Source organism: Staurois parvus, unplaced genomic scaffold (assembly GCF_062004578.1).
Source record: "Staurois parvus isolate SC_StPar_1 unplaced genomic scaffold, SC_StPar_1.0 ptg000426l, whole genome shotgun sequence".
NCBI lineage: Eukaryota > Metazoa > Chordata > Amphibia > Anura > Ranidae > Staurois > Staurois parvus.
This window is the reverse complement of record NW_028318222.1, coordinates 2,580,141-2,594,887: the sequence shown is the minus strand read 5'-3', so window position 1 is coordinate 2,594,887 and position 14,747 is coordinate 2,580,141. Positions and strand designations below refer to the sequence as shown.

General features: G+C 42.9%; 1 protein-coding gene across 1 annotated transcript in view; it reads right to left on the bottom strand.

Annotated features, from left to right (window-relative positions):
* The window catches only part of SYNE2 (spectrin repeat containing nuclear envelope protein 2), a 503,718-nt gene that overhangs the window by 346,301 nt on the left and 142,670 nt on the right, over positions 1–14,747 (bottom strand). The window contains 7 exon segments of the mRNA XM_089687495.1: positions 1,352–1,492; positions 3,761–3,907; positions 6,214–6,398; positions 7,970–8,066; positions 12,054–12,110; positions 12,112–12,217; positions 14,184–14,296. Of these exon segments, the coding sequence (XP_089543621.1) occupies positions 1,352–1,492; positions 3,761–3,907; positions 6,214–6,398; positions 7,970–8,066; positions 12,054–12,110; positions 12,112–12,217; positions 14,184–14,296 (846 nt within the window).

Below are 14,747 nucleotides of genomic sequence, written 5' to 3'. Positions count from 1 at the left end.
CATGACATTTACAGCAGGAACCGTAAGTGCATTTGCTAGAAAGCTGAGAGACGTTATACATTATAACTAAGTACACAGAAGACAGAGCAGCAGCTATTAGTGCAGTTTCTCTACATATAAAGGTTCACTAGACTGGAGTGGATATGTCATTTTAACAAAATGAGACATTCAGATTTCTGGATATGTGGTTTCAACCATGTTTGTAATATGCGTTTGGTGTTTAATATATAAAAGTGTTAATTTAACTTTTACCCCTAAAAACCTGGCTGACGTTACATTTTCGACCAAAATATATTTATAATCTTACTGCAAGCTTGTGAATGCCACAAAGTAGCTAAAGTGGATTGAAGTGTGATATCATTTTTATAGCATACTGATGCACATACTTACCATAAAATTAAAGCATATCTTTAAGCAAATCCTAATAGTTTTGGATAGAGTGGGGAAGGGTTAGACCAACTGTTGGGTTTTTATTGCTGTCCAAGTCTCCTTTGGAGACATTCATCCCCTCAGTACTGATGACTATTGACTGTAAAACAGAAAGTGAGGGGAAAGCCAAACATTTAGGACTCGTTCACACTTGACTAATTTCTAACTCTTGCCAAATGCCCCTATAGCATTTGACAGGCGTTAGACAGGCGTTTGGGAAGTGTTTTTAACACTCCTCAAATGCTCTCCAAACTAACTATGCGCGTTTTGAGGCGTTTGCCACACGTTAAAACCATACCACAAATGCCTATAATTAAGTTTAATGGTATTATTGCCCCCCAAGCGCCTGCCAGGCGTTTGCGGAGCGTCACCATAGACTTGAATGACAGGCATCAACTCCTCCTGACTGGACATAAGGCATCAATTTTGCCACGACGCGATGCGAACGCTTCAGTGTGAACAGCACTGTGTGCCATCATGTGCAGAATTTTCATAGGCATTTTAGTAGCGTTAAAAACGCTTCCCAAACGCCTAACGCCTGCTAACAAAGCTAGTGTGAACTTAGCCTTAGAGTGGTCCCCAGAACAAAAAGTGAAGGGTAATTTCCTGTTGTGTCTGGATGAATTTTTGTTTCATTCTGAGAAAAATTAGCGATTTTTAGTAGACTTGTAACGAGTTAACTTTAAAAATGTTTTCAATACCAACTTGATATATTACTTCACCTATATTATTCCATTCATATAATTATAGAAGCAAATAACCTTCATATTTACAGTTTTCATACCTTTTAGAAGGGACAGGTAGATTTTACCACCAATGTACTAAAGATAATACTGTATCCAGTGAGTAATTTATAACTAAAAAAACCAATAACATTATCTCAGTTATGAGTGAACTTCACCTAAAAAGGAAAACATCTGACCTGCAATGTCTGAATATACGATCTCAGGGTTTGAGTGGAGACCTCTGTCTGTTTGGCAAAATCTCCTGCATGTTTGTCAGACAGGTCATCTTGAGCTTCACTGCCCATGTCAACTTCCCTTTGTTCCTCATACAGCTTCAACTAAAATGACATGAAAAAAAAATGTACGCTGGAGAAGAGCAACAAACAGACTAATATCAAAAATTAAATCATACTTCTCAAAAAAGACACCAGAATCAAAAACATGATCACCAATAATTTTCTCGAATAGTAATTATATGTTGCATTGCTCAAAAATTTGAAAAAGACAAAGGGCTAATTGAAGTGTGTAATTTGTAAGTGTAATTTAACATTTTTAGAAATGACAAAGTAAAGCCCTATTATTTGTCAATCTTAACTTTGAGAATTGTGGCCAAGAGTTTCTAGAATGGTTCTTGGAAAACCCAATTCTAAAGACTTTTGTGAACGCTGACTAGTCAATCTCGTCTATAGATAAGATTTTCATATGATGTTCCAGATATACCAGTGATTCTTAACCTTTTCACATCATCCACCCTATCCCCAATATTATGAAGGTACAATACTGTTTTTAATGATATCGGAGGATAGAGGTGATGCAGTGACAACCATATTCCTGAAAGTTCCAAAAAGCTGAAAAAAAGGAAAATGGAGAAGTACAGAGCACATCTACAAGCAGGTCTACCCTCACCACATTTTAGAAGCAAAGGCAATGGTTCTGACAAACCTCTTGTTCTCTGAGAGGAAGCAATGGCTTTTTTTGAGAGGTCCAACAGGCCCCCTCCTATGTAAGGATCAGAGCTCTCCAATCAGTAGGAAATATGAGATCTGCTGACTTCAAAGCTATAGGTCTGTGCACAGCCATCCAAAGCAGTGTGCCCGAGCTGACAGGGAGGAGAACTGTTAGTAAACAAACCCCCCCCCCCCCCCTTCCCCCCCTTGTCGGAGAGCATAAAAAAATCACTGGGTGCCGGCGAGTAATCACCGGCTGGGACCCGTGATTGACAGGCACGGAGAACAGCGGCACGGGTAGGGCACCCGTGTGTGTCCCCTACCTGGAGATACAAAATAATGTAATGATGTGATTTTGCACACCTGTGCTGCCCTGTAGCAGTATTTCTGCTATAGGGCAGATGGAAAATGGTTAAACAGGCCTGCATTCTTCCATGGATACACAGAATATACCAGGTTACCAACATTTATAGGTAAAGTTGATCCAAGGAATATCCAATTGCCTCTCGGGGAATCAGACAGGAATTTATTTCCCCTGCAGGAGCAAAATGGATCATGCTTTGCTGGGTTTTTGCCTTCCTCTGGATCAACTGTGGGTGTAGGATTATAACTTTTCATTAATTATATATATATATATATATATATATATATATATATGAACATATATATATATGAACTTCTTTTTTCAGCCAGACTATGTAACTATATATTTGTGATTTAGCATTTCTGTGTAGGGGGGCACAGAAGCCGCCCTACCCACGCCGCCATTGGCGGCTACAGATGTTGATTACTGGGTTCTGGCCAGAGATTCATCGCCGAGTAACACTGACAGGGGAGAGACTTGGGTGTAAAAAACACAGGTCTCTCTTCTGCCAACAGTAACATGCTGCTGTGTATTTCTCTGCACAACAGGGGAATACACAGCAGCATGTTTCCCTAGTAAAACACACACACATCACATGTTGTAAAACAGCACACAGTTAACTCTTTGATCGCCCCAGATGTTAACCCCTTCCTTCCCTGTGTCAGCACTGATCACTGTATTAGTGTCACTGGGATGTCAGTGGCAGTTAGTTCCCCCCCAGTGTCAGAATGCCCGCTGCAGGACCGCTATAAGTCACTGATCGCCATTATAACTAGTATTTAAGTAAATAAATATTCCAGTATATATGCTATTTGTAGACATAACTTTCACGTAAACCAAATTAATTTACATATATTAGTAGGTTTTTTTTATAACAAAGACATGTAGCAGAATACATTTTGGCCCACATTTATGACGAAATTTGATTTTTTAAAACTTTTTACTGGATATCTTTTATAACAAAGTCAAAAATATTGTTTTTTCTCAAACTTGTCAGGTTTTTTGTTCATAGCGCAAAAAATAACTGCACAGGTGAACAAATACCACTGACAGAAAGCTCTATTTGTGGGAAAAAAAGGACATACATTTCATTTTTTGACAGAGTTGCATGACCGTGCAATTGTCAGTTAAAAGTAATGCAGCGCCGTATCGCAAAAAATGGCCTGGTCAGGAAGGGGGGTAAATCCAAAAACCCCATCCCTGTGTAACAGTTTTGTAAAATGAGCCAACTGAACAATAATAATACAGTAATACTCTGTAAATTCAAGTAAAACACTCCGGATTTTTCTACATACATATTTGGTCCATCGGTTGTTGAAAGACTTCAGCCTGTGGGACAGCTTGGAAGCTGCTTTCTCATTGGTCTTCTCAATCAGGAAATTGCCATCTCTGTTCAATGACTTGTGCACAGATTTCCATTTGGACAGAATCTCCATGGGAACCTGGATTTGTTTAACAAAAATATTACTCACGTCTAGAAAAACAGCAACCAGGATACAGCAATGTTTAAACAACAGATATTGCTGTCATTGTGTGGAATTTCTGATTTGTTATCTGTGCCTTACATCACTGTTCAACTATCTCACCAACTAAAAAAAAACTCTGAAAGCATTATTCATGCTAGCAGTTCAGATGTAGAGCACCCTGGAAGAACCGCCATCAAATAATGTAAAGTAACTGGTGTGATCCCTGGACAAGTTACGTGTTATCGTGATGCAACATGTCGGACTAGAGTGTGTTGACGCAATTATGCATGGACGGCAGCAATCTTTGTACTCCCTATGCAAGTACCCTGATTGTGGGTTATACAGTTCATGCCTGGTGTGACTATGACCCGATTTTAATGTGCGAGTAGGTCTTTGGCATTTGTGTATGGTATAATAAAAGTTACTTTATTACACTATGGTGGCTTTTTCTCTGATTCCCTGTTTATGAGCCATTGGGAGAGTGGAGGAGTTTTGTAAAGGTGCCTTACCATTAGTAATGGTTGATTAACCGTGGGCTGTGTGGAGGCTGATCCTGTGTCCATCCAGAGAGTGAGATTCACCCCACCTGGGACTAAATGGCGATTTGTTATTCCTTATGACTCCTTGAGGGTCAAAGATTGGAGGTAAGCGTGCACGCTAGACTGTGACAGATGGTCTGACGCACTTGAGCACGTATTAATTTTCACGGTCGAAGATTGATTCATCACAGTTATACGTTTGGGACTTTGTGCTATATGATTTATGAATATTGTTCATTTAGGATCACATGTATTTATATTTGGTTAATATTTGTTTCACTTATATCAGCTATCACTTATATTTAGTCACATTCTTGATGGCATGTTTTTGGGCTACACATTAGGTGCACCACTCTACACCTATATATTTATTCATATAATTTATGTATTCACCCATTAAATTTCGAGTCCTTCAAGAGAGGATATTGTGCATCTTTCCAGTGTGGGCTGGACACATTCAATAAGGAGATACAGGAGGCCCACAGAGCATGTCTCACACCTCCTTAGAAGACTGCATGAAGGGCACCGCTGTTGATGGGGCCTGAACAGGCCAGCAATATGGGATGGGAAGTCTGGAGTTGGGTGCATATGGAAAAAATGGAACAAGAGCGCACTGGCCTAGCACATTATCCCAGATAACAGTTTATTGAAAGTTCAGATATGCTCACAAACAAGAAGTGACAAATCACATAAATGACAATCACTGGAAATATTCTCCATATGGCACCAAGGGAAAAAGAGAGGCGCCCTCTTACTGCAGTATGCAAGGAATATTTAATAGACCACAATCGTAAATCTCACAATGTGAAGAAATGTAAAAAGCCATCAGTAAACCAGGCTGCTGGAGATTGTAGAGGATCCCACGGTCCCGTGGTGAGTAGTGACAAGGTCCCAGGCAGCCAAGGACCCTGTCACCGTCTTAAGCGGCCTGCACCCCACGAGATGGACCCCTGCAGGACACAGAAATGGTTTACTGATGGGATTTTTAAACAACTTCTTTTTCTATACAGAGTTGGCTTACTCTGGGATGACTATCTGAAGCAGTTACTAGCCATAGACTTTATTGGGACTTGTGGACATATAAACAGTGGACATTAGCCATTTGTGCGCTGAGATTTCTCTTCTTTTCATATGGCACCAAGGACCCAGACATATAAGTGCCATCCAAGGTCCAAAGATAGGCTGAAGCATTTCAAGGGCAACCCTCTGCCGAGGAAGAGGGTTTTCCTTGGAATGCATCAGCCTTTCTTGGGCCCTTGGATGGCACTTCTTATATGTCGGGGCCCTTGGTGCCACATGGAGCATATTTCCAGTGATTGTAATTTGCTGTGTGATTTGTCACTTATTGTTTGTGAGAATTTTTGAACTTTCATTCAACAATCTGTTATCTGGGATAATGCGCTAGTTATCTGGGATAATGGCCAGTGCGCTTGTTCCATTTTTTCCTGCAGTTACTCCTGACTTCCCCTGTTGTATACAGGAGCAGCAAAGCTTGGCTTATCCACTTGAATTTCGCATACTCACGCGCAGGAGCTTTTGGCTTTTTGTACTTTGGGTGCATATGGGCCTTAACAAAGAGCATGCCAAGCTACAGAGTGGGTGGTATGATCTACCAATAAATTCATAGGACAATTGGCCCAAAATAGGCATCAAATAAAAATTTGAGATACATGGATTGGTTGGCCTGTGACGTAATTGGTTATTTGTAATACACAGAAACACTCTGATGTTGAGCATACGTACATCACCAGGGTGTATCTTGTGCTGCTCATCCAGCCAGGCTGTAATAAGGCTGATATTATTCTCAAACTGAATCCAGCAGGTTAGAACTTTTTCCAATACAGGTTTTGCCTCCTGAGTTGACGACACAAATGTTTCATACTTTGACTCAATCTTTTTGTACTGTTTTGCAATCTCTGGATCATCAGCTGAAAATCAAAAACAAAATTAGGTTTTATTTTTTGCATAAGAAAGATCTTACAGAGTTTAAAAATTGTTGCACTAAAATCTACCTCTATCTTTCGGTATTTGTATTAATTTATGTCATGTACAGTGCATTCCAGATACTGTAAATTGGACAAGGGAGCAATATATAATTGCACTCTGAACTAATGAATATTTAAAATGTCAAAAGGATTATTATACTGTCTAACCCCAGATGTGTTTTTTACCAAAAGATTTGTATATTTGTCCATCCAGATCTGTGCCAAAAAAATAAAACTCTCTGTGGCACAGATCTGATTTTTCTCAGCTACAGTTAAGTAACACAGGAAATTTTTCTACGTCAACCTGTCTGGATAGTGAAAGGACACTGTTGAGTTCATCAATCACTCCACTCTCGTCTTCCATAAGCATGCTCCATGCACAACTGAGTGTTGCTGTACATAAGGAATTGCTACAGGCTGATGCCAATGAAACTCAGGTACTTAAAATGCTTGCAATAAAAAAAATTAAAAAGTCGGAAGCCGTGATGTCATTACGCATGCACCATTGAGGATCCAGGGAAATGTAGTTTTTCACGCCATTCGTTTGGAAGTGATTTGAACTGCTTTTAATAAATGTAGCAACTCGATTTACACTAAAGGAGGTAATATTTGCATTCCACTACATCTATGATGAGGAGTTACTGCTACTGAACACTGAGGGAGCAATCTGAAGGCAAAAGATTGTTCCAAGAGCCACTGTGTGGAAATGAAAACTCAGTTTGTGACTTCTCATGCGGAGGTCACATATGCTCTGGTAAGCTTCAGAGTGGTCTGTTATGGTGGGGGACAAACAGTGTTAGTGGAGTCACTAACACATTTTTCTACACTAAATATTGACTTCACTCTTCAGAGGACTATTGCTCTATATTGGGTTCACTCTTCAGAAGACTTTGTTACTGAATTCGCATTTATTATACCAGCGATTAAGTTCACTCTTCAGAATATTGGTTCCTTTACATAGGGTTCACTTTTCAGAGGACTTCTGTTTTTTTTTTAATTTCTTGTATTCTAAGAGTTTATCACGGATTATTCATATATTGATAATGCTGCACTTATTTTGATATTAGTCTCAAGAGGTTTACTTTGTGTCTTCTTGCCTACCATAAAACTCCAGGAATAGATCATGCCGGAAATTTGATTTGCTTTATGTTGTCTATTTTGCCAAACTTATAAATATGCATAACGTTAATTTAATTGTTTATTAAGCTACTTCCAAATGCTGTTCACCGTTCAGCTGTTCACTGACCTTCATCTCCTTCAGTGGTGATAAATGAACAATGTGGAGGTGACCAGCAGCAGGAAGAGGCTAATTAACATGAATGGCGTGGATATCCATGTATAGTGGTTTGAGGGTCATAAGAAGAAAGTGAAAATCCCTTCAATTCTAGGAAGCTAAATCCTGCCAAGGAAAATATTTGGAGCAGTCCAGATCCACTATTAACCAAGAACTGCATTTTTTTTTAAGGTGGATTGCTGTCTGAAATGTAAATTAGCAGAGTTAAGTATTTACTTACAATATTCTTCTGTAGTCAGAAGTTGGTTATGTAGTTCTTTGAACTTTTGAAATGCATTTTCAAGATGAACCATGAATTCTCTCTCACCAACAAATTCCTGTGGATCAGAAATAGTAATTGAGCGAAGGTTCATTATCTTTGTTGACAGTGATAATACAGAGTCCTCACTTGACCGTCACACTATCCAAAAATCTGTGCAGGATCATAAATAGCCTCTATATGTGTATACAAATGAGTGTTACAGTCCCAGAATAGCACAGATAATGCACTGAGACTGTCTGGGTACTTTATATAGCTGCACAAAAGGAATGTATAGTTCTTGTTTTTTTTTTATTTTACTTATTTGCTTTGGTTTTTAATGATCATGACAAAATTAAAAAAAAAAAAAAAAAAAAAGTTATTTAATTTATTTTTTTACTTCAGATATTTATATAGTGCCATGAATTTATGCAGCACTTTTACATACAGTATATACAAGGGTTGGACAAAAAAATGGAAACACTATAGGATGTGCAGGTGTGAAAGTGACGACTTGTTTTGCGTTGAAAACGGAAGTGATGTTACATTCTTTTGCTTCCGCTGTGTGATGAGACATCTAGCTAACAGGGGGGAAGCCTCACTTTCATCATTTACTGTCTGCGCTGCTAACAATACGGAGTCATATCAGAGCTTACTGAGCTTCAAAGAGGGCAAATTGTTGGTGCCCACTTAGCTTGTGTCCCTGTGACTGTAGTTGCCCATTTATTTGCAGTGTCACGAGGTACAGTATAAGGTTATAACATATACAGTTTCTGGGAAAACATCTTCTGATAAGTATAAGCACCAGTCATATACCGTATTTTTCGCTCCATAAGACGCACTTTTTTCCCCCAAAAAAGGGGGGAAAATATCAGTGCGTCTTATGGAGCGAATATGGAGCGGCCGGTCTGGTATTTCCACCGCCGCCGTGTCAGAATACCAGGCCGGCCACTCAGCTCTGCAGCGGGACCTTATGGAGATGACTGCTGACCTTTGGGGAGCGGGTACCTGAATTTGACTGGTACCCGTTCTTACTTCCAGGGAGTTGTTCATTGACCTTACCTGTTCCTCTATCCAGCGGTGCGCTGTCTTCCTGGCTTCTGTAGTGTGGGCGCTGGGCTTGACAGCCGGGTGCCAAGTGCGCATGCGCAAGAAGGGGTGCTTTTTGTGAATGGTAAGGCGGTACCTGGGACACATGACAGATCCCAAAGCTGCCGGACCAATCACAAAGCGCAAGTGCTTCTTGCTCATGCGCACTGGGCACCCGGCTGTCATGCCAAGCGCCCACACTACAGAAGCCGGGAAGACAGCGTGCGGCTGGATAGAGGAACAGGTAAGATCAAAGAACAACTCCGCGGAAGTAAGAGCGGGTACCTGTCAAATTCAGGTACCCGCTCCCCCCCCTCCCCAAAGGTCAGCAGTCATCTCCTGTACTATGTCCGCAGTCTCTGGTCATCTCCTGTACTATGTCCGCAGTCTCTGGTCATCTCCTGTGCTGTCCGCAGTCTCTGGTCATCTCCTGTGCTGTCCGCAGTCTCTGGTCATCTCCTGTGCTGTCCGCAGTCTCTGGTCATCTCCTGTGCTGTCCGCAGTCTCTGGTCATCTCCTGTGCTGTCCGCAGTCTCTGGTCATCTCCTGTGCTGTCCGCAGTCTCTGGTCATCTCCTGTGCTGTCCGCAGTCTCTGGTCATCTCCTGTGCTGTCCGCAGTCTCTGGTCATCTCCTGTGCTGTCCGCAGTCTCTGGTCATCTCCTGTGCTGTCCGCAGTCTCTGGTCATCTCCTGTGCTGTCCGCAGTCTCTGGTCATCTCCTGTGCTGTCCGCAGTCTCTGGTCATCTCCTGTGCTGTCCGCAGTCTCTGGTCATCTCCTGTGCTGTCCGCAGTCTCTGGTCATCTCCTGTGCTGTCCGCAGTCTCTGGTCATCTCCTGTGCTGTCCGCAGTCTCTGGTCATCTCCTGTGCTGTCCGCAGTCTCTGGTCATCTCCTGTGCTGTCCGCAGTCTCTGGTCATCTCCTGTGCTGTCCGCAGTCTCTGGTCATCTCCTGTGCTGTCCGCAGTCTCTGGTCATCTCCTGTGCTGTCCGCAGTCTCTGGTCATCTCCTGTGCTGTCCGCAGTCTCTGGTCATCTCCTGTGCTGTCCGCAGTCTCTGGTCATCTCCTGTGCTGTCCGCAGTCTCTGGTCATCTCCTGTGCTGTCCGCAGTCTCTGGTCATCTCCTGTGCTGTCCGCAGTCTCTGGTCATCTCCTGTGCTGTCCGCAGTCTCTGGTCATCTCCTGTGCTGTCCGCAGTCTCTGGTCATCTCCTGTGCTGTCCGCAGTCTCTGGTCATCTCCTGTGCTGTCCGCAGTCTCTGGTCATCTCCTGTGCTGTCCGCAGTCTCTGGTCATCTCCTGTGCTGTCCGCAGTCTCTGGTCATCTCCTGTGCTGTCCGCAGTCTCTGGTCATCTCCTGTGCTGTCCGCAGTCTCTGGTCATCTCCTGTGCTGTCCGCAGTCTCTGGTCATCTCCTGTGCTGTCCGCAGTCTCTGGTCATCTCCTGTGCTGTCCGCAGTCTCTGGTCATCTCCTGTGCTGTCCGCAGTCTCTGGTCATCTCCTGTGCTGTCCGCAGTCTCTGGTCATCTCCTGTGCTGTCCGCAGTCTCTGGTCATCTCCTGTGCTGTCCGCAGTCTCTGGTCATCTCCTGTGCTGTCCGCAGTCTCTGGTCATCTCCTGTGCTGTCCGCAGTCTCTGGTCATCTCCTGTGCTGTCCGCAGTCTCTGGTCATCTCCTGTGCTGTCCGCAGTCTCTGGTCATCTCCTGTGCTGTCCGCAGTCTCTGGTCATCTCCTGTGCTGTCCGCAGTCTCTGGTCATCTCCTGTGCTGTCCGCAGTCTCTGGTCATCTCCTGTGCTGTCCGCAGTCTCTGGTCATCCCTGTGCTGTCCGCAGTCTCTGGTCATCCCTGTGCTGTCCGCAGTCTCTGGTCATCCCTGTGCTGTCCGCAGTCTCTGGTCATCCCTGTGCTGTCCGCAGTCTCTGGTCATCCCTGTGCTGTCCGCAGTCTCTGGTCATCCCTGTGCTGTCCGCAGTCTCTGGTCATCCCTGTGCTGTCCGCAGTCTCTGGTCATCCCTGTGCTGTCCGCAGTCTCTGGTCATCCCTGTGCTGTCCGCAGTCTCTGGTCATCCCCTGTGCTGTCCGCAGTCTCTGGTCATCCCTGTGCTGTCCGCAGTCTCTGGTCATCCCTGTGCTGTCCGCAGTCTCTGGTCATCCCTGTGCTGTTCGCAGTCTCTGGTCATCCCTGTGCTGTCCGCAGTCTCTGGTCATCCCTGTGCTGTCCGCAGTCTCTGGTCATCCCTGTGCTGTCCGCAGTCTCTGGTCATCCCCTGTGCTGTCCGCAGTCTCTGGTCATCCCTGTGCTGTCCGCAGTCTCTGGTCATCCCTGTGCTGTCCGCAGTCTCTGGTCATCCCTGTGCTGTTCGCAGTCTCTGGTCATCCCTGTGCTGTCCGCAGTCTCTGGTCATCCCTGTGCTGTCCGCAGTCTCTGGTCATCCCTGTGCTGTCCGCAGTCTCTGGTCATCCCCTGTACTATGTCTGCAGTCCATTAGTTCAGAATTTTTTTTTTCCTGTTTCCTGCCTCTAAAACCTAGGTGTGTCTTATGGAGCGAAAAATACGGTACTTAAGCATGGTCAACTGACCGAAAGAGACAAAATGACAATGCACAGTATTGTGACCTGGAATAAAAAAAAACAACTGCTGCAAAAGTGACTGCAGAGATCAATCTCAGTCCCTTAAACACTGAGATTGAGCTCTGCAGTCACTTTAGCAGCAGTTTTCTTCCTGTGCCAAACATTTGACAGTTGCCCTCTCAATCGCAGATATTATGGAAGGGAAGGATCATCTGCACTAACCAATCATTTTTCCACAACAATGAAAACCAACTGGTTAACTGATAAGGCTGCAATGTGAATCTTGACTGTTCTCTTCACATTGGTCCAACACCTACATTGGTACATGATGCAAGAAGGCACTGACATCTGTAATCATCCACAAATATCCGCTGAGTCTTAAATGTGTTTCCTATGACTCACATTATAATCGGCGAGGAGGGATTCCACTGCTTCTTGTGACTTATATTTCCCTTTCCAGGCTTTTAACCTTAGGTCGTCCTTCTTCCAGGAGAGCCAAAACAAAATGTACAGACAGGCGATAATCCACCAGAACACGGAAGTTTGCCGTCAAAATCTTCTCCATCCTAAAAATCATAATTAAAAACTTTTATAGTATATTGTAGATAGTGGAGCGAATGTGTTGGGTTTCATCTAATAAGTCTAAAGCCCAGTACAACCAGCCTAATGTCAGCTGTCACCTCTTTATTTATACTGGGTTTCTGAATACAGACTGGTTTCTATAGGCAGAACAAACTTTTCTCTACAACTATCACACAAGGAGCCTGATGTTTTGTAACTATAGCGGTTACTGGATGTTTAAGCCCTCATGTACACGGGACATTTTGTCAACACTGGTAATGTTAGCTGTGTAAAATCACATTAAAAACGTGAGTTTTTCAGCTTTTTTTTTTTTTTAAAGAGTTTTCTTTTTTAGAGTGTCTGCATTAGCATTTAGCACGGTTTTGCCGCGATTTAGCAACGTTTTCCCACGTTTTTCAACGTTTGTGTTTTCTGACCAGTTTGCTGCATTGTGCTGCATTTTTCAGCATTAGAGCGTTTTTACAGCTAAAAAACTCCTCTAGAAACCCACTAGTTCTGGGGGGGGGGGGGTTTTCAGCCAAAAAATGTCCCTGCCAAAAAATGCTGATTACAGACTATGTGTGCATGGACACATAGGATAACATGCTGGGGGGTGTACTGGCTGTAGGAAAAAAACCGTCAACAGCCAAAAACAGCCACTGTAAAAACATCCAGTGTGCATGAGGGATAAGAGAACTGTACATGCCTTCTGCTCAACACACTCTATTTCACATTTGGATTAATAGTTTTCACAGCTGCCTGATAATCAATAGGATTTTATATGATTAGGCAACAACCAATAAAGAGAGTATAGTAATTGATAAATACTAATATGTAATCACTGTCACAACACCAGGGCTGGGACAAGGGTGAGCAGGAGGGGCAGCTGCCCTTGGCACATTGGTGGGAGGTGGCACCCACCGCATGCTCCAGATAAGTGGCTGACAACCAGTGGGTTGTCTCACCATGCTCCAACATGCCCACTCTCCACCTTATCTGACTACAGCCAGCGCAAAAAAAAAAAAAAAAAAGTGCATGCAAAATTACCTTCTAGCTGTGAGAATACAGACAACTGGCCACCATGTATGGCATTACACTCAATGCCAACCATGGGCAGGCAGAAAATGGGTGCAGGGCAGTACATGTATTCTACACTATGCATTAGCCGTGGGGGACAGGGGCGCAGTTCCACATCTTTGCTCTGGGTGATGGGCAAGCCTGTACTGGTACTACACAACACTGACCTAGTCAGAAATCCATCTGCAAAGTCCTTGTTCACACAGACTTTCACCTGTAAAGCAGCTTGTACAAGAAAGCTTGGAGCAGCTTCGTTGAAGCCATGAATGATCCCATCAGCTTCACATTAGGGATGTTAAATGATATCTTTATAATGGGCCTGTTACTTCAAACAAGTTGCTAGCAGGCTTTAGCACAACCAGAAACTTGCATTACATTTTAGGAAGGGCCATAGGTACAGAAAATCAGGCGCCCCATTCCATGAACACGCCATGCCTCTATTGTGTTGATTCAAACTCATTTTTTTCTTATTCATGATTACACCTTTAATTACATATAAGAAAAAAATTGTTTGAATCAACACAATAGAGGCATGGCGTGTTTATGGGTGGGGCGCCTGATTTTCTGAACCTATGACCTTTCCTAAAATGTAAATCTGGCCCTGCATGCTAGAACCAGTCATTTTAAAAACCTCAAAACACAACCAAAGTACAGGACAGCAGGTACAAAAAATTCCTTGCAAACATATCATATCTGGCTTTTAATTTGTTGAAATACTTTATATTAATCTGTCATAACAAACCATTCTAAACGTTTTGTCATACTTCATGCTACATTGCTTCTTGTATCAGTAAAGTATACTGTACACCCTCTATAACAATAAACAGACTCAAAACAAAGTACAAGTTTAGGAAAGAAAGTTGTGTATTTACTGGTGGAGAACATTACTCATACCTTGTTTTCATCTCCTCTGTCTTATCAGCCGGCACAAGAATAACTCCATTATCATCTACATTCTGAAATGATCTCAGACTCTCTGAGTGATCGGATGCATGAATCATTAAAGCCTGGAGAAAGGATGGCAGGTGTCAGTGATATGTATGAGTGGCTTAAAAAAAGAAGATAAGAAATAATAGGCTCCTATGCACACTGGGCGTTTTTATAGCTGCTGTTTTGGGCATCAGATTTTTTTTTCTTTTTCTGCCTCTGAAACTCCCCTATTATCCTGTGTGTTAATGAACACACAGGCTTTTAGCAGCGTTTTCTGGCAGGAAAGTTTAGTGGCAAAAAAAAAAAAAAAAAATTCTGACAGCAACTAAAATTGTGCTAAACCCTCCTAAACTTTTTTTTTTTCGAAGTGGAGGCCACAGGCGTCCTTAACAACCAGTGAAAAGCTGGCTGTTAAGGAGAGGACCGGGAAGCTGGCTGCTGCATCTTTCACAACAAACATGGCAGTTCCTTGTTGACAGCTGAATGTAAAAAAACCTTTGCCGGCAATAATAAATATTGAGGGAAAAA